The sequence below is a fragment of the Cervus elaphus genome, chromosome 16 (genome assembly GCF_910594005.1).
Source record: "Cervus elaphus chromosome 16, mCerEla1.1, whole genome shotgun sequence".
Lineage (NCBI taxonomy): Eukaryota > Metazoa > Chordata > Mammalia > Artiodactyla > Cervidae > Cervus > Cervus elaphus.
This window is the reverse complement of record NC_057830.1, coordinates 28,452,796-28,480,233: the sequence shown is the minus strand read 5'-3', so window position 1 is coordinate 28,480,233 and position 27,438 is coordinate 28,452,796. Positions and strand designations below refer to the sequence as shown.

At 37.3% G+C, this 27,438-nt stretch overlaps 1 protein-coding gene across 5 annotated transcripts in view; it reads left to right on the top strand.

The window, feature by feature from the left end:
- The window catches only part of ERCC6L2 (ERCC excision repair 6 like 2), a 184,333-nt gene that overhangs the window by 104,797 nt on the left and 52,098 nt on the right, over positions 1-27,438 (top strand). For all 5 annotated transcript variants that reach the window (XM_043927420.1, XM_043927421.1, XM_043927417.1 and 2 more), the window contains 4 exons: positions 7,297-7,449; positions 13,934-14,014; positions 15,396-16,530; positions 21,184-21,338. In XM_043927420.1, coding sequence (XP_043783355.1) covers positions 7,297-7,449; positions 13,934-14,014; positions 15,396-16,530; positions 21,184-21,338 — 1,524 coding nt within the window. The remainder of the gene's footprint in view (positions 1-7,296; positions 7,450-13,933; positions 14,015-15,395; positions 16,531-21,183; positions 21,339-27,438) is intronic.

Sequence of the window (27,438 nt, the reverse complement as noted above, 5' to 3'; positions counted from 1 at the left end):
GCAGAAGAGGAGGCAGTGTACCACCGAGGCAGAGATTAGAGCTAGGCAGTCACAAACTAAGGAATGCCGATGGCCACCAGAAGTGAAAAGAGGCAAGGAATGGATCCTCCTCTAGAGCTTGTGAAGGGAACATGGCTCTGCCAAGCTTGACTTTATTCCAGTGATACTGATACCAGACTTACAGCCTCCTGTAGGAGAATAAATTTCTATTGTTTCAAGCCATCAAGTTTATGCTAATTTGTTACAAGAGATACAGGAACTAATATGTGCGTGTGTGCTCAGTTGTGTTTGACTCTCTTCAACCCCTTGGACTGTAGCCTGCCAGACTCCTCCCTCTGTGGAATTTTTCCGGCAAGAATTCTGGAGTGGATTGTCATTTCTTCCTCCAGGGGATCTTCCCGACCCGGAGACTAAACCCATGTCTCTGGTATCTCCTGCATTGGCAGGCAGAGTCTTTATCACTGTTCTACCTGGGAATCCCCTAGGAACTATTATAGGCACTGAAAAAATAACATCAGAGAAAACAAAAGTAATAGAAAAGAGTAGAAGATTTTTAAAAAACTATAAATATTCAAAAGGTAAGTGAGGTTGTAGGATCCTGGAAATAAGAAAAGACTACTAGAAAAAATCCATTAGAGAGCCAGAAAATGAAAAACTCCAGCAATAGGCCGAATATCAAAGAGCAAAGTTTCATCTAAAAGAATGCACCACACAGTTCTTCTAGATGACAGAGCAAAAAGACAGAGATAGAATACATGTAAGAAAACTTAGGAGAAATGAAGGTTACATCTAGGACTTTCAATGTCAGTCTTATAGTTGAAGAAGTTAACAGAAGAAAGAAGCCCAAATAAAGGATGAAACTTTTAAGTAGTAGAAGATAAAAGAGTCCACAGATTATATGAGCCTACTGAGTGCTAAATAGGATAAATGAAAATAGATCCACACTTAGATTGTCTTTTTATAATTGTAAAATACCAAGGATAAAGAGATAAATCCTTAAAATTCCCAGAAATAAACTTTATGGAGAGGAAAGAAAAATTATAAGAGTACTAGAATTAGGTAGATAGCTAATTGTTTTTAGCAATATTGGGTATTTAGGAGCAGTAACTTAAAATGAGGGGAAACTATAGCTCTGTATTGTCAGAGAATGTGAATGAATTTTTAATTCAAAAGTTTTCCACAGTAGTGGAAACTTTTCCTTCGGTAGTGAATTATACCAAACGTTTAATATTCTTCTTGAGAACAGAGAAGGGAACAATTCCAGCCTACTTTAGAAAGATAGAAGAATACTGAAGCCAAAATTGGCAAAGACATTAAAAGAACAGAAAATTATAGACAAATATGTCTCATGAGCATAAACGTAAAAATCTTTAACAAACCCTCTGTTAGAAGTTGAATTGTGCCCCCCCCCCCGCCCCCCACCACCACAAAAAAATGAAATAAAAAGCGTGGTGAAGTCCATAACCTCTGGTAGCTGTGAATGGGATCTTACTTGGAAGTAAGATCTTTGCTGATGTAATCAAGTTAAATAATGTTATACTCTATTAGGGTGGGCCCTAATTCTGGTATGACTGATATTCTTACAAAAGGGAAATTTGAATGCAGACAAACACAGAAGGAGGATGCCATGTAATGATAGAGGCAAAGACTGGAGTGATGAAGCTGTGAACCAAGGAATGCGTAGGATTGCCGGCAACTACCAGAAACTAGGAAAAAGAAAGGAAGGATTTTCCTTCCCTTAGAACTTTCAGAGAGCGTATGGCCCTGCCAGTATCTTGATTTCAAACTTAGACTCCAGAACTGAGAGAGAATAAATTTCTGTTGTTTTATACCACATGGTTTATGGTACTTTGTTACGGCAGCCTTAGGATACTGATGCAGCCTCTAATGCAAATATTGCAAATTTGACTACATTTTTATATGAAACTTCTATATGACAAAGGAAGTGCAAGCCAAGTTAAAGGACACTCAGGAGGAAATATTTGCCATAAATATAATAAACAAAGGATTAGCATCTATAATATATAAAGAACTCCTACAAACCAATAAAAAGGCTATGATTAGACATTTTAGTGAAGAAAAAATACTAATGTATACATAATGCACATGAAAAGATGCTTAACCACACTTATAATTGAGAAATACAAAATAAGACTGTGTTCTACATGTTCTGCAAAAGACTTTTTGTTCTATGGGGTATTTTTTAGGGAGTTGGGGAGATTAATGTTGCTCATTATTGGTGGAGATACTTTTAAAGAGATGCTCATGTAGTGTTTTTGGAATACAGCATGCACTTATTTTAGAAGTTAGTTTAACAGCATTTTAAAATGCACTTTAAAATGTAGAAATATTCTCACATATGCACAGTGAAGAATGACAAAGATTTATGTTCAGAATTGTTAGTATTTGTTTGAAAAATGGAAAAAAAGAACAGCCTAAATGTCCAACAGTAACAGAATAACATATATTCTGATATACCATATTATGGAATACCTTGCAACAGCAAGAATTTTTTTAAAAGATTATAGAGTAAATATACCTATGTGACACAATCTTTAAGACATTTTAAGTGGGGCAAAAAAAGTAACTTGCAGAACATGTATACCAGTTGTGTTTGTTTATAAAACTATTTATGTATATAAAAATAGCTCTAACGGCATTGAAAAAGCTCTAGGAAGAATAAACCTAAATATTACAGTATTGGTTAGATTGATAAGGGATAATCTGTATTGTTCAAGGAGACTTGCCCTTTGATGTTTTGTTTACGTTTGTTTGCCATAAAAGTCTTCAGGTGTTTTATACTTTAAAAAAAAAAAACACTTATACAGTGATACAATGACTGTGCTCCTTCTGGTTTGGAGCATTGCATACAATCTAGTTTGACATTCAGAAATTCATCTTTCACGTATATGTGATTTATTTAGAAGTAAATATGTATTTACAAAAGAGTTGCAAGAACAGCACAGAGAACTCCCAATTAACTTCACCCAACTTCTCCAGTTGTTAACATTTTACCACATTTGCTTTTTCCTTCTCTCACTCAGCCATGATCTTTATTCTTTTTCTGAACCATTTGAAAGTTGTAAACCTGTCACCTCTACATTCTCTGTATTTCTCTGTTTATATGTACATATAAAAATAGCTTTATGCATTATAAACACTCGGTTTTACATACTTTTCTGCAGCTTTCTTCTCCTTCATCCCTTACTCTCTTCTCAAAAATGTAGGTATCCAAATCAAGAAACTAACACTTACAGCATTACCTTATAATTCATAGAACCCATGCAGATTTCATCAGCTTTCCTGGCAATGTCTCGTTTCTCCTCCTGGCTCAGAATCCAATCCAGGATCATAATTACATTTCTTTTTGTGTCTCCTAGTTTTCTTCAACCTTAAGTTACGCAGGCTTTCCTGGTCTTTCATGACCTTGACAGTTTTAAAAAGTAAAGCCTTTCCTTGTGTATACTTTCTCTCAACATGTCCATTTGATGTTTCCTCATGTCCCAACTCAAGACAAGCAGCTTTCACAAGAATGGCACAGAGACCGCTGTGGTCTTCTGATCACACTGTGAGAAGGCACCTAGTGCCTAGACGACCTGGCCCGCTAGTGATACTCATCTTGATCACCTGTCAAGTTCGTGTCTACCAGCTTTCTCCACTGCACAGTTACCACTTTTTACATTTCTAAGTTGAGATGTGTATTTTATGGGAAGATCATCAGAGGCCATGCCAATATAGTCAGCCCTCTGTTTCCATGGTTCTTTCACAGATTCAAACAACTGTGGATTAAAGTGACACTTGAACTTGCTCTGTGCTAGCTGTTTGTATAGCATTTATGTTGTTCAGTTCAGTTCAGTCGCTCAGTTGTGTCCGGCTCTTTGCGACCCCATGGACTGCACCAGGCTTCCCTGTCCATTGTGTTTACATGTGTTTACACAGAGTTTGGGCTTCCCTAGTAGCTCAGCTGGTAAAGAATCTTCCTGCAATGCAGCAGACCCCAGTTTAATTCCTGGGTGAAGAAGATCCCCTGGAGAAGGGATAGGCTACCCACTCCAGTATTCTTGGGCTTCCCTGGTGGCTCAGATGGTAAAGAATCTGCCTGCAATGCGGGAGACCTGGGTTCGATCCCTGGGTTGGGAAGATCCCCTGAAGGAGGGCCTGGTAACCCACTCCAGTATTCTTGCCTGGAGAATCCCCATGGACAGAGAAGCCTGGCAGGCTACAGTCCATGGGGCTGCAAAGAATCAGACACGACTGAGCGACCAAGCACAGCACAGCACTGCACACAGAGTTCACATTGTATTAGGTGTTATAAGTAATCTAGAGATGATTTAAAGCATACAGGAAGGTAATGCTTAGCTTATATGCAGATACTATGCCATCTCATAAAAGCAACTTGAGCATGCATGATTCTGATATACATGGGGGTCCCAGAACCAGTCCCCCTGATACCAAGGGATGAGGGACAGCTGTACCCTGTTCCTCATCAGCTTTAGTGTTCATTGATGATTCCTACCTGAATCAGCTACCACTGTGATGGTTTGTCAGATGGTGATTTTTCTATTTCCATTATTACTTCTTTTATATTTGTTGGCATTCTACCAAAAACAGAGCTTTCCTTTCTCTTCCATTGATTTAATCTGTGTGGACTCATGAGCTAGTATTTTAGTAACAAATTTTAGGAACACACTGAATATCATGAATTGTTTTTATGTTCAAACTCTCATTTTCTGACCAGTGAGAACCCCTTCAAGGGGGCTTCTGTCTCATTTTGGCAAGCTCTCATCATGCTTATTGCACCTCCTTACTGTGGTGGGCTGAATAATAGTCCTCCACATATACCCGCACCCTAATTCCCTGAACACACCTGGATTATGTGGGTGGGCCCATTGTAATCACAAGGGTCCTTATAAAAGGAGGGGGTAGCAGTAGGGTCAGAAAAAGGGAAGAAGAAGGCAACATGACGACATAAGCAGAGGGTCCGGGAGAACGATGTAAAGATGCCTCATTACTGGCCTTGAAGGTGGAGGGTGGGGTCATGTATTCTTAACGTGGTGAATGTTCCTTTTTTACTTCTTGCATATCCTGTATATTATGAAGAAATCTAAGCATTTCGTAGCCTTCCATGGGTTTTTTCTTAAGCTAGAAGCTACATTTTCCAAATACTGATATTTTTCCCCTTACTCTCTTGACTTGTAACAATGGTTTTGTTATAGTTACCCTAGAGATGGAGGCATCAGGCCTTCAGTTTTACTTGGGCCACTTTGGAAAACTTAAATTTTAAGTACAAAATAATGTGTCTTTTATAAATTTTGTGATAAAGCTTTGCTAGGAGACAAAGATTCAGATGAATGCTTACAAGTTACTTTAGTGATTATATTTAGTACAACCGTCTGACAATAGAGACTTTAAGGAAGTGTTTAAGGAATACAGTATTTAAGGAAGTGTCAGTAGCAAGGGTAAAATCATCAGTAACTGGGCCATCAAGTAAATCAGTTGCTGTCGTGATTATGTATTTCCAGGACTATGACATGTATTTTGGGGACACATATAAAACTAATCAAATCAGTGTATTGATCCATAACTTATTCAAATTTAGGTCCCAAGGGTCTTGTTTTAAGAGGGACATCTGGCAATGAGAAATTGATATGAGTATAAATTTTGTGTTCAGCCAAACTCAGGTATAAATTCTACAAATGATGCTTCCTAGTGGGGCAGCTGTGAGAAAGACACTTAATTTCTCTAAATTTAAGTTCTTTTATTTCTGGAAGGGAGAAGATAATATAGGATCGTAGGAGTTAAATGAGAATATAAAAATGCTACACATATATCCAGTAAATAGAAGCTGTTATTAGTAAGAATAATTTTAGTTACCTAAAGCAATTTTTGCTGTTGTCGTTCAGTCTCTGACTCTTTTACGACCCACTGGGCTCCAGCCCACCAGGTTCCTCTGTGCGTGGGATTTCTCAGGCAAGAAGACTGCTTGTTGTTGTCCAGTTGCTAAGTTGTGTCTGACTCTCTGACTCCATAGACTAGACTGTAGCTGGCCAGGCTCCTCTGTCCATGGAATTTTCCAGGCAAGAGTACTGGAGTCAGTTGCCATTTCCTCCTCCAGGGGATCTTCCCAACCCAGGGATCAAACCTGAGTCTCCTGCATTTCCTGCATTGGCAGATGAATTCTTTACACTGAACCAGTGAGGAAGCTCCAAGGATGTTGGAATGGGTAGCTATTCCCTTCTCCAGGGGATCTTCCCAACCCAAGGATCGAACCCAGGTCTCCTCCAATGCAGGCAGATCCTTTACTGTCTGAGCCACTAGGGAAGCCCAAGAATACTGGAGTGGGTTGCTATTTCCTTCTCCAGGGGAACTTCCTAATTCAGGGATCAAACCTGCATCGCCTGCCTTGGCAGGTGAATTCTTTACACTGAGCCACCAAGGAAGCCCCTAAAACAATGAGTTATAGTGCCCGGCGTGCTGCAGCTCATGGGGTCACAAAGAGTCGGACACAACTGAGCAACTGAATTGAACTGAACTGAACTGATAGTACAAATCAGTCTGATGAAAATCACAAAGTATCACTTCTTACTAATCCTTCCATCAGCAATAGAATTGAGGTTATTTTTCACTCTTTGTTTCTTTTAAGAAAAGTTAGAGTGTACATGGGATTAATCAAAGTGTATTTAGTTATATACAGTAAAATATCTAATCAGTTAGGAGACACATTAAGTTGATACTAAAGTGGTATATGTCTTTAAGGGTTCCATGTCAGTGTTCTTGCTGAATTCACAATTGTTTCAGGGATGCAGTGTTTCTAAACAATGGTTGGATTTTTGCTGTTAGTTGACAGTGTAACCATGTCCACAATTAGTTTGATACCAACGTGGTTATTGTATAACTACTTTAGATTATAATTTAACTTTGGTGATGTAGGGACTATTTCTTCCAGTTTTAGTAGTTTCTATTGAAGTAAGAGTCTAGAAAGGAGAAGAGTGTTTTCAAATGTGTGCCTTTTACATTTTATTTTACTTCAGGTGGCTAGGCCATAGAGAGATCATCTTGAGTCAGTTGTTAGAAAACAGACAAAATAGGAAATGTAAGATTTTGTTCTTTAATAAAACTGGACAGATTATTTCACCATAATGGCAACATCTGCCAGGGAAATTAAAATAAAATTTCCTCCCTACGGAGATTCTGCCTGCTTGAGCTAAAGCTGTGTATATACAGGGAATGCCAGGAAATTCTGACATATTGTTGGAGCAAACACTTCAAAAATATCTTGTGTTTTTTCTGTTATAGCAACTTCACTGTGTGGTGGTTGGAAGTGAAAATGCCAAGCGATATTTTGAAGCAGTTCAAGGATCAAAAGAGCATCGAGGAGAACTTTTTGGAGTCTATAATCTCTTCAAACTGAGGTCCCAAGGGTCTTGTCTTACAAGGGACATCCTGGAGGTGTGAAATTTTTCTTTGATCTTTTCAGTATTTTAAACATGGTTTTCTACCTCAGGAAAATTGCTGGTGCCTTTTCAGAGAAATTTTTGGTTTTCTTCATAAAAAAAGTCCTATATTTAGAATTTCTACTTTTAGAGAAATTGGAAATGAATTCTTATACCTCTAATCGAAGATTTTCCCCATGCATAGTTAAATTCAGATACATATACAAGATTGTATGACCTTCCAAGGCCATTTTCAGACTGGTAAAGAGAAATTTATCATTTGGAAAACAGCTGTTGAAGTCAGGAACTAAAAAAAGAGACTTTCCTAAGTAAACAAAAATATAAAATGTGTTTTGATTAAAAGTTAGCAAACAATCCCTGAGATGCACTGTCATGTCTTGTGGAGACTTTCTTTTTCTGTTCCCAATAAAAATTACACACCAGTATTTCAGACTCTCCCAGTTACGTTCATCTTCAGGATACAAATGTTTCTTATTCTTAACAAGATATTTATACCCTTTAAAAAAAACTTTTAAATTCTTTAATATACTAGAATACTAAGAATATTAGCCAGTTTTTCACTTACTATTGATATGAGTATCATGAAGTCTTGACCTATCCTTTTTTTCAATCCCTTCATCTGAGAAAACTGAGTCTTAAAAACCTTCAGGATATTTCCCTTAACTTCCAGAACTTTGTAGTGAAGCCTTAATGTACTGCATTTATTTAATAGTGCCATAGAAACAGTTCAAAGAGCAGTTAGTCTCTGTCCTTAAAGAGTTTAGACCATGTTTATGGCAGATGGAAGAGAATATTTAATGTACACGTAACATTGGTAAGCATTTGTTAAGTAAGTTCGGTAGTGGTTCAGTGGTTCAAATGTGATCACCAATAGATGGAGAAGAGGAAGGTATATGTTATTTGTATGTTGTGAATATTACAACTGTTATACAGTGTCTGATGTTTACTGCTGAGTTTTATTTTATAGTAATTATTTGATTCTGAATTGAGTGACCCATGTAAGGTTCCCCTTTTTCATGTTTTGTATATGCTGATTCTTTCATGGACTTGTTGTTCTTTCCCATTCCTCTACTCTAATCAATGACTTTGTCTGTCCTTCAGGCCGCCCTCAGATCATACCTCCTTCACAGAGTACTGCGCAACATACTAATGTATATTCGTGTTTCTAATTTGAAATCATTATCTGTAAAATATATTAGTATTATATTACTTTTCCTGTTTTCTGTTGTTGTTCAGTCACCAAGTCCTGCCTGGCTCTGCAACCGCATGGACTGCAGCACGCCAGGCCTCCCTGTCCATCACCAACTCCCAGAGTTTACTCAGACTCATGTCCATTGAGTCAGTGATGCCATCCAGCCATCTCATCCTCTGTCATCCCCTTCTCCTCCCGCCTTCAATCTTTCCCAGCATCAGGATTTTTCCAGTGAGTCAGTTCTTTGTATTAGGTGACCAAAGTATTGGAGTTTCAGCTTCATCATCAGTCCTTCCAATGAATATTCAGGACTGATTTCCTTTAGGATGTACTGGTTGGATCTCTTTGCTGTCCAAGGGACTCTTGAGTCTTCTCCAACACCACAGTTCAAAAGCATCAATTCTTCAGTGTTCAGCTTTCTTTTAGTCCAACTCTCACATCCATACATGACTACTGGAAAAACCATAGCTTTGACTAGATGGACCTTTGTTGGCAAAATAATGTCTATGCTTTTTAATATGCTGTCTATGTTGGTCATAACTTTTCTTCCAGGGAGCAAGCATCTTTTAATTTCGTGGCTGCAGTCACCATCTACAGTGATTGTGGAGCCCAAAAAGATAAAGTCTGTCACTGTTGCCAGTGTTTCCCCATCTATTTGCCATGAAATGATGGGACCAGATGCCATGATCTTGGTTTTCTGAATGTTGAGTTTTAAACCACTGTTTCACTCTCCTCTTTCACTTTCATCAAGAGGCTCTTTAGTTCTTCACTTTTTGCCATAACGGTGATGTCATGTGCATGTCTGAGGTTATTGATACTGATATTGATTATTGAGGATATTGATATTGCCAGGTTATCCTCCTGGCAGTCTTGATTCCAGCTTGTGCTTCATCCAGCCCAGCATTTCTCGTGATGTACTCTGCCTAAAAATTAAATAAGCAGGGTGACAAAATACAGCCTTGACATACTCCTTTCCCAATTTGGAACCAGTCCATTGTTCCATGTCCAGTTCTAACTGTTGCTTCCTGACCTGCATACAGATTTCTAAAGAGGCAGGTAAGGTAGTCTGGTATTCCCATCTCTTGAACAATTTTCCACAGTTTATTGTGATCCTCACAGGAAAAAGCTTTGGCATTGTCAAAAAAACAGAAGTAGATGTTTTTCTGGAACTCTCTTGCTTTTCTGATGATCCATTGGATTTTTGCAATTTGATCTCTGGTTTCTCTGCCTTTCCTAAATCCAGCTTGAACATCTGGAAGTTCACGGTTCATATACTGTTGAAGCCTGGCTTGGAGAATTTTGAGCATTACTTTGCTAGCATGTGCGATGAATGCAGTTGTGCGGTAGTTTGAGCACTCTTTGGCATTTCCTCTCTTTGGGACTGGAATGAAAACTGACCTCTTCCATCCTGTGGCCACTGCTGAGTTTTCCAAATTTGCTGGCATGTTGCGTGCAGCACTTTCACAGCATCACCTTTTACTATCCTTCATTAATCTTTTACTATCCTTCACTATCTCCTGGAATTTGCTCAAATCATGTCCATTGAGTTGGTCGTGCCATCTCATCCTCTGCCGTCTCCTCCTCTTGCCCTCAGTCTTTCCCCACATCAGGGTCTTTTCCAGTGAGTTGGCTCTTCCCGTCAGATGGACAGTATTGGAGATTCAGCTTCAGCATAAGTCCTTCCAGTGAATGTTCAGGGTTGATTTTCTTTAGGATTGACGATTGAATTTCCTTGCTGTCCAAGGAACTCTGAAGAGTCCTTTCCAGCACCACAGTTACAAAACATCAATTCTTTGTGCTCAGCATTTCTGTTTTCTGCTATATATAAAATAGTTTTTGTTCTCTGTTTTTAATCAGAATAGCCACTGTTCCTCTGTTAAAAAAAGTGTTATGTAAGACATTGCATTTGACAGGTTATTAGATAGAAAGTTCTCTTGTTCTCTAGTTGTCCTCAATATATGTTGTTTTTCCTCCAGGATTGTTTATTAATGACAGGACCCTCCATAATCTTATATTTTGTTTGTGGCAAAATATGCTTAACTTCTCACTAGGAACATCATTGGCATTCAATTATTAAATTAAATTTTGAATTAAAATTGCTCATTTGTTATCAGTCAGAATTTAGTAAATTCATGTTATGTTTTTGGCCAAATTATGTTTTAAAATATTATTAGTCCAAGCCCTATATAAGGGAAGTGTATACCATAAAGTAAAAGAAGTGTTTTACTTTCTGTGATGCATTTTTAATTTTTCAAGGTTATAGAAAAATCCATTTTAAAATGTTTTAAGATACAGAAATTTGAATTTATAGAGCACTTTTAATATGAAGATTTCTGGGCATTTTTGTTCTGTCTTACATTGACTTTCTTTTAATGGTTTCCCTTTAGAATATATAGAGAGAACTAATTTCACAAATATTGAGTATGTGCTAAATGTCCAATACTATACATCATAGAGCTAGGCATACAGAAATTAATAAAATAGATAAAAAGTCCTACCTATAAAAATTTACATTCTATTTGGGAGAAACAATAATAAAGAGAAAAAATAACTGAAGTTAGTATATCATGATGACAGATTCTAAAGATAAATATAGAGCAAGTAGAAGATGAATAAATTCTAGAGATCTAATACACAGCTTGGTGAGTATTGTCAACAATACTATGTTATATACCCCAAAACTGCCTAAGGACTAGATCTTAAGTGTTCTCACCACATAAAAGAAATGATAATTATATGATACATGAGAGGTGTTAGCTAAAGCTATGATGGTAATCATATTACAATATATGCACACGCATTCTCAGTCATGTCTGACTCTTTGTGGCGCAATTGACTGTAGCCCACCCAGCTCCTCTGTCCCTGGGTTGCCGTTTCCTACTCCAGGGGATCTTCCTGACCCAAGGATCAAACCCATGTCTCCTGCGTTTCCTGCGTTGCTAGGCGAATTCTTTACCACTGAACCACTTGAGAAGCCCCACATTACAATATATAAATATATGAAATTAATACTTTGTAGACCTTAAATGTACATACTGTAATATGTAAAATATATCTCGGAAAAAAAAAAAAAAGAGCCAGGAAACAAAATGGGGAGACTGTCAAGAAAAGAACATTACAATTTTACATGGAGTAACCAAGGAAGCATTCACTGTGAGATTGCATTTGATTCTGAAGAGACAAGGAAGAAGTGTTTTAGACAGAAAAACAATGCAAAGGCCCTCAGAGCATGCTCAGCATGATTTCAAAGTGGCAAGGAAGCCAAAGTGGCCAGAGTGTAGTAACAAGAGAGCCAAAGATGGAGCCAGTGAGATGACAGGAAGCCAGATCCTGCAGGAACTTTGGCTTTGACTTTGAGTGAGAACAGAAGCAATTGGAGTTCTGAATAGCAGAATGACATAGTATAATCTATACTGTTTATTCTAAAGATTAAGAATTGGATTATAGAAGTACAAGAGCAGAAGCAAGAAGCCAGGTAGGAAGATACTGCAACAGTCTAGCCAAGAGATGGTGGTTTGGGCCAGAGGATAGTGGTGTGTACCCTGAGGCACTGACAGCATCTGCTGATGGAGTAGATATAAGGTATGTAGAAAAAGCAATGAAGGATGACTCCAGGATATTCATGGTCTTCCCATGTGGCGCTGGTGCTAAAGAATCCGCCTGTCAATTCAGGAGACGCCAAGAGATGCAGGTTCGATCTCTGAGTCAGGAAGATCCCCTGGAGGAGGGCATGGCAGCCCACTCCAGTATTCTTGTCTGCAGAAGCTCGTGGACAGAGAAGCCTGGTGGGCTACAGCCCATAGAGTCCCAAAGAGTCAGACATGACTAAAGTGACTTAACACGCATGCACACCGGGGTGTTTGGACTGAGCAACAGCAGAATGGAGTTGCCATTTACCTATCACTGAGGGGTTCTGACAGCTTGAAGACTTCTGGTGCTGCCAGTTACACCTATTATATTTGACTTCTGTTGAAGAGAAAAAAAGGAGTACCAGGAAGGAGGCTCCTCACTGCCTTAATGTGATAGCCTCTGGGCATTGGTAGAAAAGATCTTATTCAGGAACTCTTTATCATTCTTTCAAATTCAGTAGGGGAGATTCTCACTTGTTGCCCTGGGTACCAGGTAACCGGAACCATATCACTGGTATATTATGAACACTGGTGTATTCATAAATTGGATATTTGTAACTCTGGTGATGATAATGTTATTTCCCCTTGTTCTATCAACAGATAGACTTGAAAAGAGAAATAAATGTATTTCCTTTTGAAGAAGAATTTAGTATTCCAGAATCTAGGTCATTAAATATGTCTCTGCTAAATGATATACCAAAAGCTGTAAAAGCATACTTTTCCTAAAAGATGTAGCTAGCCTCTTATAATATTATGATTTTTTTAGTTTTATATAAGATGGACATTTTCCTTTTGATATCTGCTTCACTGAAGAAATCAATAAACATCTTTTAATGAATATGAAAGATAAGCACACTAGCAACATAAGCTAAAATATCAAGTTCCCAATGCCCAGTATTTGCTCTGACAATGTAACCTTAGAGTTACTGCAATGTTATAGAATATTTATTTATTTACATTATATAAAATATTATATTACATACCAAGTTATATAGTTATCATATAGACATGGTCATTATGGGCTACTGGGTAAATTTTTAGTGTTTTCTTCACTCTCCCTCCCTCCTAGGGCTTTTAGTGGAGTTTCCTGAAAAATGGTATTAATTTTCTATCTGAAAATGTAAGCCTATGATAAGAATGAGTTTTTTATGGGCCCAGCAGATTTCTACTGTGCCTCTATACTATCTAAGAATTATGAGCATTTAAAAATATATATATATGAATTCCTTAATTAGCAAATTGAAAATAGCATTAAGAGAGTTGAAGCAAGCTGTACCCAGTTTACTTACTTACTTGTTTTTTTGCCACCCCATGTGGTCTGAAGGATCTTAGTTCCGCAGACAGGGGTTGAACCCAGGCCCACAGCAGTGAAATTGCAGCGTCATAACCACTGAGAAAGTGGAAGTGAAAGAAAGTGAAAGTTGCTCAGTCATGTCAGACTCTGCGACTCAGTGGACTGCAGCCCGCCAGGCTCCTCTGTCCATGGAACTCTTCAGGCAAGAATGCTGGAGTGGGTAGCTGTTCCCTTCTCCACTGAACCGCCAGGGAATTCCCTGCGTTCAGTTTTCCTAACTCTTAAGTTTCATCATGCCATTGCTCTTGTTTACCTGGTTGTTTCTACTTTATATATTTCATACAGTGGTTTGCATTTTTTGCAGAGAGAAGGCAAGGTGGAAGCTGGGATCATGACAGCTACAACGTGGTTGAAAGAGGAACCTCCAGTACGCAAGCTAGAAGCAGTAAGCAGGTTTTGAATCTAGAGCTCCTGGGAAACATGCACATGATGCTTTTCTTTTCTTTCTCCTTCATTTTTCAATGTGTAACGAAAATGAATTTTTTAAAAAGTTAGGGACACAAAGTCAGAGGACTGTCAGTAAAATTAATAATTTAGGCTAATATTTCATATCATTAAAAAAAATTCAGGAGCAATCTTTAGGTGTTTACATCCAAACTGGAATTGTAACTATACCAAACTATAAGTCCAAAAATAAATGCACTGTGTAGATGACCAGTCTAACCTAAGCAACAAATTAAATGGAAAAATCACAATCGTGTATATTTAAGATTGTCAAATCCAGACACCAAGCTCATCCTGTGACTCAAGCAGATATTTGAGTCTTTTGTCCTGTGACAGTTTTAGTAATTTGTCATCCCATATTCTACAAAAATTTATGTTGTCATCACAAAGCCTTTTTAAAAGTAAAGAGTGTGTGTAAAATTTTAATTGCTGTTGCTATTTTTGTCTTTTTTTTTTAAGAATTTAACTCTAAATTTATAGTAGCCCAAAGATATAATGGGCTATATGATAACTATATGTTATGATATAATATACATATGATGCAGCAGTATATTATATAGTTGTATGATAACTATATGCAGTGATAACTATTAATTTGTAACACCCTATAAATTTATATCACCCATTATGTGGTGAATATTTTTTTAAATTTATAGAAATACGTGAATATCAAATGTTGGCTGAAGTATTACCAGATTACTGAATAATACTTCCCCAAATCTTTCACTAATAAAGCCTCAGTTTTCAGAAACTGAAGAATATATTTAGCTCTAATTGATGTGAAAAAAATAAATATTAGGTTTAAATTTATAATAAATTTTACTTCAAAATAGCTTCAGTATCTTATTTATTTATGGTGATCAAGATCCTGTCCAATCTTATTTTTAATGAACTAGAAATATTTTCTAGTTGGGAATTCTTTAACTCCTACAAATTTGTTTTGTTTTTAAAGCATGGTTGAAAGCATCAGCTGGACTGTAGTAAGCAACAGGTTATGTGCTTTTCACTTCGAGGCCAGATTCAGTCTCTGCATCTTCGAAGCTAACAGTTCTGCTCTGTGTTTTCCCTGTAAATAATTTGATCACTTTATATTCTAGTTTTAACTTTTATTTATTCTGAAAGTTATTCAACTTGAAAAGAGTATACCAGACTGTGATATTAAATCCTTTATATTTGTTTGCCACATGTTTTACTTTTAGAAAATACCAAGTGATATACTTGTATATAAATTATCTGCCCAAATTTAATTCCCTCCCAGTGTAATAGGTTTGATATTGTTATTTTGACATTTTCTAATGTTTCTGTCATTGCCTCTGCTATAGGCCAGGGAGCCGGGCTGTCAGGAGCACAGAGGTCCAGAACAACTAGCAGAAGCAGTGTGTGGTCTGTGCAGTGATTTCAGTGAAGATGAATCAGCAGGCAGCTCAGTAACAAAGCCTGCTAAAAACAAAGCATCTGACTCAAGGAAAGCTTCAGTTTCTCCTGGGCAGCTTAGCTTACTCCAGTGCGGTTTCTCTAAATTGTTTGAGACAAAATGTGAAGCAGTTGAGGATGATGATGAAAATATTGCCTCTGACAATGAAACTTCTGATGAACAGCCCACATGCCTTTCAACAGAAGCCAAAAATGCTGGTTGTCGGAAGAGTCAAGACTCTCTTGGTACTTTGAAACATCAGAAATTAGCTAATGTCCTAAATCCAAATGGAAAATGTGTTTTTGATAAAAGTGAGAAAATTTTAGAAGAGAATATTCCTTCTGAGTCTGATGATGAGAAAAACTTTAAAAACACACTTGACCACCATTGCATTTTACAGAATGTCACAGAATCTGAAGATAGTGATATCATCTTTCCCACACAGTATACAACTCAGAGATTACTTAAGAAGAATATAAGGTTTAAGCCACCTGTGGATGGATCTGAAGATTCTGAATCAGAAAATCCTGTAAATATAAAAAATAATGGTGATGATACAAAGACCAATGTCAGAGGAAATGGGCTAATTTCAAAACAATTAAATCTTGAGATTGAGACCCTGAAATCTAATACAAAAAGAAAAGGTAGTAGTGATATTAGTGATGAATCTGATGACATTGAAGTTTTCTGCAAGTCAAGAGTAAGAAAGCAAAGAGCTACTAGTTCCCTGAGGTTTAAGAGAAAAAAGGAAAATAAAAAGGAACTTCACACTTTTCCAAAAACAAGGAAGAAAGCAGATGAAGACTGTAACTCTCAGACTATTGATGAGTTTTCATCCTCTGATGATAATTTATCTGTTGGCCACATCAGTTTCTCTAAACAGAACCATAGACCAAAAACTATAAAAGATAAAATCAGTGTCTCTTCAAAATTAGCTAACCATAAAAGAAATAACACTTTCATACCAAGAAAACCAATGAAATTTTCAAATGAGAACATGGTCAATCAGAATCGGATATGTGAATCAATGGATAAATTTTTAGGTAACTGAAAATCCATTCTGAAAACTTTTCTTTACATATTTGTTGTATACAATCAAATAGCTCTTAAGAGATGCTTGAATTACTTTGAATTAACTCTGCAATTGAGGTGCTATATTGAGATACAAATGAGGAAGTGGGTAGTGGCAGGATAAAGGGAAGACCTAGGTCAGGATAGAGAAGTTTGTCATGTATACCAGAACCCCTTCTATGTAACCCAGTCTGAATCACTATAAACTAATTATTTTAACTTTTTTGCATTTTTATGGTTTTATCAAATGTGTATATGTTTGATACAATGTATAACCCTTAACGTTATAGTTTAGTCTCATTAAAAAATTTTATATAGTTTATTTTAATGTATAAGATTCTTCCTCCATCCCTTTCATTTCTTTACAGTTTATATGATTTTTTTCTTTTTTTCTCTTTATATGATTTCTTTGTTGAAGAAACCAGGCCAGTTATTTTCTGCAGTTTGCATTTTGCTGATTATGTGCTGTTGGTGCAGGTGAACATATTCCTCACCCCTCTGTATTTCCTGAAAATGAGCAGTTGACCTCTGACACTGTATCAAACTCAGGTTTAGTCCCTTTGGCAAGACAAAAGTTAGTGTTTGACAGAATGTTTGCTGGTTTGTCTCTTTATGATCTTAGCAGCCATTTATTCACTCAGATGGTTTCTAGCACAATGATGGTTTCTACTTCTTATTTCTTTTTCATTTGTTAGAATGCTTTTGTGAGGCAGTACTTCCCCTCATCTACTATTACTTACCCCGTGATACAGTTCATATAGATAAGATAGGAAAAGTCATTTCTTTACCAACTTTAGTAAATGAGTTTTCTATCATCCTTCAATTTCTTTTCTTAAAATCATTGTGAATTAATTGATTCAAGTACATTTAGTGGGTCTAAATTCATTTCAATTAGTACCATTATTGAGGCTCAGTTTTCCCATCTTTGGACAGTAGGAGCCTTTAAACATGAGCATTTTGATTCCTTAGATCTTTGATGTGATGCTAATCATCTTTGATAGCGATCTAGTGTTACACAATACTCCAGGATCATCTCATGCATTTTCTGCCTCAGACCTAAAATCAGTTATTTCTCTAAGAAATCTTGGTTTCTTTTAGTGAAAAAGTGTGTTTCAAGACCACAATCTAGTGCTAGAAATGATCATTGCTACTGCTTGCTTAGTTATTATTTCTGGGTCTTTTCAGTGGATAAATTGTGTTTATTATAAATTGTGTGTCTGTGTGTGTATATATATATGTATATGTGAGTTTATATATGTGTGACATGTATGTATTTTTATATATGAGATAAAATACTTCATGAGTTCATTTTCGTGCTTCCATATTTATTCTTTATTATATGGGGGTATAGAGGAGGGATAGGCTACCCACTCCAGTATTCTTGGGCTTCCCTGGTGGCTCAGATGGTAAAGAATCTGCCTGCAATGTGGGAGACCTGGGTTTGATCCCTGGGTTGGGAAGATCCCCTGAAGGAGGGCATGGCAACTCACTCCAGTATTCTTGCCTGGAGAATCCCATGGACAGAGGGGCCTGGTGGGCTACATGAGGTCACAAATAGTTGGACACAACTGAGTGACTGAGTATACCTAGAACTTTTCCTTAACCTCTTCTCTGTCATATTCGCATACTTTTTCTTCTCCACTGATAATCCTGGTTCTTCAGCATACAGGGAATGATTTAATTATAATGTCCCATAATCAGTCATTTTGTATCCATATTACACAAAAGTAAAATAATAAAAATACCAATACTATTGTAGTGTGATTCCTGAAAACATTAATGTTTGGGGCAGACTTTCCATATGCTCTCCCATTTCTGCCTGTTTTTAAAATGGATATGTTATGTGTTCATTGTCAGAATACACAGTTACTGCATTACATGCTCTCCTCTTAGACCTCATTTATTCTTGGTTTGCAGGTAACTATAAATTTAATGCTTCTTATTAGTCTTCATGTCAGTGTCTCTCTAGTCATTTTGATTGTCTGAAGCTTATATTCTAATAGATCTCTTATTTCTAGTAGATCCCAGAAAGTACTCATGAGAGTAATATTCTCTGAGATTCTTGTTAATAACAGTTTGTGCCCTTTATAGTTAAAAGTCTGATTTGTATTGCTGATCCCTATGTTTTACCATTTTCTTGAAGTCTTTTACTTAATTCTGAAATTAGTTACAATTTTGTTTTGTAAGCTTGTTTTTCTGGCATTTAGGGATGTTACTCTGCTTATTCTCTTTTCCATTATAATTTTTACGAGATTTGACCCTTTGCTCACTGATATACAAATTCTTTCCCCTGAATTTTTAAAAATGAGGCAGAATTTAGGAAATCTTTTCTAATTTCACAGAGATTCATATTTGTAATTTTTGCATAGTGTTCAAAACAGTAGTGGGATTTCTTGTTTCTAACCGTTTTTCCTGCTTTGCTCTCGACCATCTCTTTTCCTCATTCCTGTTCTTCCTATTCTGTTCACTTTTACTTCACCCCAACAGTTTTTCCTTCTTATTTGACCCTGGCCTGGGAGCCCTGGGGGGTTGGTTTGGGGAGTTGCTTAGGGCTAGCCTGACCCAGCCTCTTAGGCAAGCCCCCTGTACCCTGTACTCAGCTTTAGAGAATGGAACATCTTCCCAAATATAGCTGCTGATCTCCAGGTAGCCCATTGTGCTAGAGTCTCCTGTTCTCAGATCCATCAGATGCCACCCTGCCACTTCCTTCTTCCTTCACACAGGCCCTGGTGCCTACAGAGTGTGTAGCTACTAGTGAGCTGAACCCAGCTTCTTGTATTTTAGAGCTAGTAGGAATGTCTTGTCATCTAATTTTGTTGTAAGTGTTGTCCTTGGCTTTTGGTTTTCCAGCCTAGTTGCTCTCATGTTTTAGAGCTAGAAAAACTGCTTCCCCTTATCATCATCTGCTGACAGTCTGATTAGTGATTTTTGAGTTACCATTGCTTTCAGACGTGTCTTGATTTATTCCCCCAAAAAATCACCAGAAAGAATCTGATATTTTGATGTAGAAACCTTAATAATTGTGTTTGACAAAACAAGCTTTCTTTTGTGGTTTTTAGTAGTCTTCATTTAAAAGTTCATTATGATACATATTTTGATACCCTTGCCCTGCTATGGAAAAGTAGAACCTTCCTATGTAATTTTTCATAAACTGAAATGGCATAAAGCAGAGAAGAAATTACCTTAGGATACATCTTGTTAATGGACACACAAGGTAAGTCCAGGGAACGCACAGATACCCACCAACACAATTCAAAGTTCTGATGGCCTAATGCTGAGATGCTGAGTGTTATTCCTGGTAAAGGAGCTTGGCAGAGCCACGCTTGCTGCCGAGGAGCATGCTGCCTCTTCAAGGTCTGGCGACACACACTGTTTCGCTTTTTGCCCTTTTTCATAAAAGTGAAAATCCTGTTTGGATTTCTTTCTGTTAGAGTAAGAACAGGTACTAATGTAAGTCTTTCAGAAGAGCTAAGTGGTAAAAAGCAAAGGTTCAAGAAGTAGGGGATACCGATACTGGACTATCCCTTGGTTTGTGTGCAACAATTGGATTTTAGGTTTGAAGAATTATTGCATGAACGTTTGTTTTAAAGCGCAGCCAAGTTGTTGCTGCTGCTGTTGTTTTACTATATAAAAGATGTAATAGTTTGTGTGGAACTCATTCTGTTTTGAAGGTATATCATGTGTCATTAAAGTTAAGAACAATGCCTGAGTCAATGTTTTACCAGAAGAATTCTTTGGCAGGTTTAAACTGTTGCTGTATACACCCTAACTGATATTTCAGAATTTAAGGAGAATATTATCTTGATTGCTCCTTTAGTCATTTAACAACATCTCGTTTTCTCATGATTGGCGATTCTGACTGAGAGAGTTTCGGGGCTGAAAAAGCACAAGTGTTGAGGGCATAATTGAGGTTCACTGTCAGAGGTGTTTGAGGGAGCTTTTATAGACTTCAATTCTAGCCTTCTCTTTTAATGACCACAATTTAAAAGTAAATTATAGGTGCCTAGAAGCAAAGCAATAAAAAAAAAAAAGTAGCCATTTTTAAACTTCTTTTAGATAAAAGCTGTAAGTTAATTTTTTTCATTTCCTAAAAACCTCCAAATCTTGACAATCTCTGGGCATATGTACAAAAAAGACAATATACAAACAATAAAACTGAACGAAGCTGACCAAACAAAACTCCCTGGTCATAAACCCTATGCTCCTACCTCATAATTGTAATCAAGTACTTGTTTAAAGGAACAGAGAGGTTAGCAGTACTTTTAAATTAGTAAACATTTTTTTTACATCAACAGAGATGACAAATTCATAGAAACAACCTTCTACAATGACTTTCCTCACTTCACACTTAAATCTAAAAATTGTTACCTGATATCAGAAATTCTTATATGAGAGGGAAGAGTCATTTCTAAGTTAACCTAAGAGTTAAAAAATATATTTGAACTTTTTTCAATTTTTAAAAAAAGAATATTGAGATATTGACATATAAACTCAGTGTTTTTCTTGATTAAAAATAAAATAAGCATAACCTGTTTTAAATGTGTTGTTGATAATTTTTAAAGTATATCTTGAACTATATTGTTTCATCATAAGACACCAGTTAATAAACATCAATTACTTCGTAGATGGTGTTCAGGAGGTGGCTTACATTCACTCAAACCAGAATGTGATTGGATCAAGCAAAGCTGAAAATCACATGAGTCGATGGGCAGCACGTGATGTATTTGAACTGAAGCAATTTTCTCAGCTTCCTGCTAACATAGCTGTTTGCACTTCTAAGGTAAGAAGATAACATACCTCTAGTTTTTATATCATTTTCACAGAAGTTCCTTGATAGGATCTTCTCTAAGTACCCCCTCAAAAGTACCAACAAGATTATAAATGACTTACAAATAAGTGTAAAAAGCAGAATACTGTTTGGGGCACTGTATTCACAAAATGTTTTATATTAAAAGACAAATCTGTATCTAAATGCCTAATAATGTTGAGTTGCTTAATAATTTCCTTAGTGAAAGTTTGCCAAAAATGAGGACTCTGAGGGAATCAGTTTAATCAGAACCAAAACTACTACTGCTTATATGGAAAAAGGAAAGTGTATCATCAGATTTCTTCCATAATTTTTCATCTAAAATGAAGACACATACAAAAACTATATCTAGAATTTGTATTTTTAACAAAAGGATTTTTTTTTATTAATTTTATTTTTGATTGAAGGATAATTGCTTTACAGAATTTTGCTGTTTTCTGTCAAACCTCAACATGAATGAGCCGTAGGTATACATATATCGCCTCCCTTTTGAAACTCCCTCCCATCTCCCTGCCCATCCCACCACTCTAGGTTGATCCAGAGCCCCTGTTTGAGTTTCCTGAGCCATGGGCTCTTCTCATTTAAAATTGCTGCTTTATAGAAATATGGCTTGTATGAAAGTGATATTTTATTTACACACTTACATCAAAAGTTTTTTAAAAATATCATCTTCTCTGTGGCTTATTCAGTTCAGTCATTCAGTTGTGTCCAACTCTTTGCAACTCCGTGGACTGCAGCACGCCAAACTTCCCTGGCCATCACCCTCTCCCAGAGCCTACTCAAACTCATGTCCATTGAGTTGGTGATGCCATCCAACCATCTCATCCTCTGTTGTCCCCTTATCCTCCCACCTTCAATCTTTTGCAGCATCAAGGTCTTTTCCAATGAGTCAGCTCTTCGCATCAGGTGGCCCAAGTATTGGAGTTTCAGCTTCAGCATCAATCAGTCCTGCCAGTGAATACTCAGGATTGATCTTTTTTAGGATGGACTGGTTGGATCTCCTTGCTGTCCAAGGGACTCTCAAGAGTCTTCTCCAACACCACAGTTCAAAAGCATCAATTCTTCTGCGCTTAACTTTCTTTATAGTCCAACTCTCACATCCATACATGACTACTGGAAAAACTATAGCTTTGACTAGATGGGACCTTTGTTGGCAAAGTAACATCTCTGCTTTTTAACATGCCTTCTAGGTTGGTCATAACTTTTCCTCCAAGGAGCAAGCATCTTTTAATTTCATGGCTGCAGTCACCATCTGCAGTGACTTTGGAGCCCAAAAAAATAAAGTCTCTCACTGTTTCCCCATCTGTTTGCCATGATGTGATGGGACCAGATGCCACGATCTTGGCTTTGTGAATGTTGAGCTTTAAGCCAACTTTTTCACTCTCCTCTTTCACTTTCATCAAGAGGCTCTTTAGTTCTTCTTTGCTTTCTGCCATAAGGGTGGTGTCATCTGCATATCTGAGGTTATTGACATTTCTTCCAGCAATCTTGATTCCAGCTTGTGCTTCCTCCAGCCTGGCATTTCGCACGATGTACTCTGCATATAAGTTAAATAAGCAGGGTGACAAAATACAGCCTTGATGTACTCCTTTCCCAATTTGGAACCAGTCAGTTGTTCCATGTCCAGTTCTAACTGTTGCTTCCTGACCTTTGGCTTATTCTTTCTTAATTCCTGAGAGCTAAATGTCTGAAGAGTAGTTTTTCTACCACTTTATGTGTACAAGTGGAAAATTGGTATTGTATATAACAGTGACACTCTGTTTCAAGTTAGTGCTACTTTTGGAGTGAAGTGGGTAAAATACCTCTGAACTGTCAAGCTATCTTCATTTATTTGTACCCCATCTGGTTTGGGGGCTTTCCAGGTGGCACAGTCATATAGAATCTGCCTGCCAATGGAGAAGATGTGGGTTCGATCCCTGGGTTGGAAAGATCACCTGGAGAAGGAAATGGCAGCCCACTCCAGTATTCCTGCCTGGAATATTCCATGGACAGAGGAGCCTGGAGGGCTACAGTCCATGGGGTCACAGAGAATTGGACATGACTGAGCACACAAACACATCTGGTTTGACAAAGATTTTGGATCGTTTTAATTAAATCAGAATAAAAATTCATGACCAAGGAAAATAGAAATTAAGGTAGAAGTTCAAGGCTGGGAGGAAGTTAGAATGCAGATATATAAGATTATAATGCGGTATGTAAGATATACTATACTTACCCAGATACATTTTTTAATGGCAAATTTGATTGAGTCTCCTGGTAGACAAAACAAAGGAAGTGAACAATGTATTTAGTATTTTCTTAACTAATCCATTTGGAAATGTTGGACAGTTTGGGTGGTCACAATGACAAAGTGCCTGACTGGCATTAAAGTCTGGAGGCAGGGCTGTCATGGGGTGTCGGGAGGCCCAAGAGGGTAGGTGGGGAAGCATCCCACATGCCAAGAATTGTTCTGCCCAAAATGCCATAACACCCTGCTGAGAAATGCTGAGCTAAATGTCCTTAAAGAAAAAAAAAAAAGTGAAAACAAACAAACACAGAAAAACAGTTCTTCTGAAAAGGAGCAAAGCTTTTCCTAGTGAAAGAATTTGTCACCTGGCATTTTGAATGGGGACCACCACATGACAACAGTCAGTTGTCTTATGTTTCCTTGGCAGCTCAATGGTAAAGAATCCGCCTGCAATGCAGGAAGCACAGGAGATAAAATCCTTGGGTCAGGAAGATGCCCTGGATGAGGGCGTGGCAACCCACTCTAGCGTTCTTACCTGGGCAATCCCATGGACAGAGGAGCCTGGCAGGATACGGTCCATGGAGTTGCAAAGAGTTGGACACAACTGAAGCAGCCAAGCACATTGTCTTGTAATATTCTTAGAGTTATTGTAATATTGTGCTTTGAAAGGCTGTGCTTTTAGCTTTTTTTGATGTAATCCAAAGGCCTAGTTCCAAAATGCAAATCATATAAAAGCACTTTCATGACCCAAGTATGCTACTTTTTTATATCCTTACTTTACCTAGGAGTATACCATATGTCAAGCAGTACTGTAGATAGCATTTCTACAGTTGTACTACCTTGTAGAAGCTATATGAAAAAGGTATGCAGAAATGTGCTGGGTTTGCCAGAAATTTGCTATATTAAAATGAGGAGCATATCAGAATCTTTTAAACAGCTGATTTTTTGTTAGTTTTTTTTTTTTCTTTTAAACCATGCCTTTTATTAAAACCATGCTCTTTTCCAAACAGATTTTAATGTGAAAGGTCAGAAAACTTGGCAAATTCTGTAGTACATGTTAATGCAGTAATTTCACTGGATATTGGTCACTAGCTTATTTAAATATTTCTCAGAGAAGAAGTTTATCGCCATATAATACCTCCCAAAATGGATCAAGAAGCAGTAAAAAGTCCCTCTGGAACCTTCATAAGGAAAGTTGTAAAAACAAACATGATAGAAATACTTTTTGCTGTTTGCTGTTTAGTTGTTAAGTCATGTCCGACCTTTTTGCGACCCCATGGACTGTAGCCCGCCAGGCTCCTCTCTCCATGGGATTTTCCAGTCAAATATATTGGAGTCAGTTGCTATTTCCTTCTCCAGGGGATCTTCCCAACCCAGGGACCGAACCCATGTCTCCTGCACTGCAGGTATATTCTTTACCACTGAGCCACCAGGGAAGCCACTGATGGAAATATACTGTGCTTTTAATTGGGAATGGTGGGAAGGGAGTTTCATCTTTACATTAGCAATACAGATAGTTTTCAACCTTTTTTATCCTGAACATTCTTGAGATGGACAGTCCAATCTCATCAGAAACCTTGTTTCTTCAAGTGATGTTCAGAGTGAGGGACATTTCTTGCCAGGAGAAACAAATTGGAATACCCTGCCCCTGGAGTGTGTCATGTGCCTTTTGAGGCCATATATCTCCCCCATCACACACAGACCAATTTAGCAGAACTTTTTCAAGGAATGCGAAGAAATCTGGTGTTTAATGACTGAATCATGGTGGGTATAAAAAATATTCAGGGGAGTTTTAAAGCCATTAAGCTGGAAGGCCAGTCCCATGCCACCAATGGTAGCAGGGCAAGAACAGTCTGTATAAACATACTCATCTCATGAGCCAACTTCAAATCAGTGCTTGATACAATAAATTCTGACAGTAAGATTTAGTCCCTCAGATTTGACCTGTATCGTTTAGTACATCAAGTTACCAGTATCATTGTCCTTCAGCATCTTGAAAGCTGTGTTGTATTATTTATGTACAACAACCGCTTGAGGACAGTATTATAAACTTACCATCAAAAAAGAAAGATCTTGGGCATATACTGCTATATATAAAGTAGGTAACTAATTAGGACCTAGTGTATAGCACAGGGAACTTTCCTCAGTCCTCCGTAGTGACTTATATGGGATAAGAATCTAAAGAAGAAGGGATATGTGAATATGTATAATTGATGAATCAGCAGTGCACTTTGCTGTCCATCCTTAACTAACACAGCATTATGAATTAACTATACTCCAACAAAAATTTAAACAAATTAATAGATAGATTCATAAAAAGAAAGGTCTTGGTATATGAAAATCAGTTTTCAAAATAGATAGTGATCATACATACTTAGGATGTTCTTAATCTTTCACCAATGTTGAAAACTAAACCTGTTGTATTTTTTACATAAAACCCAGTCCCTGGACACACCTTATGCTTTTCTCCTTTTAGTTTATTTAGAAATAAATAAAAGAATTCATAAAATGAGACATCTTCAATTTGTTGAGCTCTGTAATCTTCTCAAGGCAGAGGAATTTTGATGGTTATAACTGGTCTGTGTTATGAAGTCTATTCAGATGTCAATTTGAATTATAACTCTACCTGATACTTCCTTTGTGACCATGAAAAAGTTACTTACCTTCTCTGTGCCTCAATTTTCTTGTGCTTAAAATACAAGTAATTATACATCTTACCTCAAAAGGTTCTTGTGAAGACTAAATGAGGTAATGCCTATAAAATGCTCTGAACAGTATCTGACACAAAGTAAGCAGTTAATGAATAATAAGTATTGTTATTGCAACCAATGGGTAAGACTGATGTCAGGTCTTTAACTTCCCTAGAAGGTGAAAATCAACAAGGACAAATAATCTATAAACAGTCTTGCGTGCCCAGTCGCTTCAGTCATGTCTGACTCTTTGCAAGCCTCATGGACTGCCAGGAGCCTGCCAGGCTCCTCTGTGCATGGGATTCTCCAGGCAAGAATGATGGAGTGGGTTGCTGTGCCCTCCTCTAGGGGATCTCTCTGACCTAGGGATCAAACCTGCATCTCCTGCATTGCAGGCAAATTCTTTAACACTGAGCCACTAGGGAAGCCCTGCAATCATATTTAGCTATAAGTAAAAGAATGGGTGGTGCTAGTCCATCTGGGGCTTTGAACTTCCTTTTAAATAAAAAACTGAGAATGCTTATGCTATTGATATGGTATTTTTCAAATTTTTATATGTGGCTAAGTTTTTGTTTATGAAAACAAAGTCACCTGGTGCTTTATAATTTATATTAATTTTATTTTAGGCTTTTTCTGTAATAGAGTGAAAATTATTAGTGACTTTTCTGTGTAGAGCTGATAGATCTAGTTTCTGTTCAGGTTCATCAGTTTAAGTGATTGCTTCTAATTCTTAATATCTCCATGGCTGCCAACATTCATTCAAATGAGTGAGACTGCATTCTGCCATCAAATTAGTTGTTTTGCATCTCTGTACGTAGTGCTAGGGTTTTCTTCACTATAATTCTTCTGGAAACTAGAAACTAATAAAGTCAGTGAGATGGAATGATGGTAGTGTCGTTTCTCTTTACTAAAACTATTTGTAAAGATGATTTGAGATATTGATGACATTTCATTCACAGAATTTCTAAGGAAAAAAACAGTCACTGATTTTATCATATCTGGTTGATGATACTTCAACACCTTTAATGAGTAAATCGTTGAAACACACCACCATCTTTGGTTAGAGATATGTATGTCACTCACTGAGAGGTTTTGCAGCTCGCTGTGTAGTGATAGGTGGCAATGATGGAGTTGCGGTCTAGCAAAAAACTTTTAA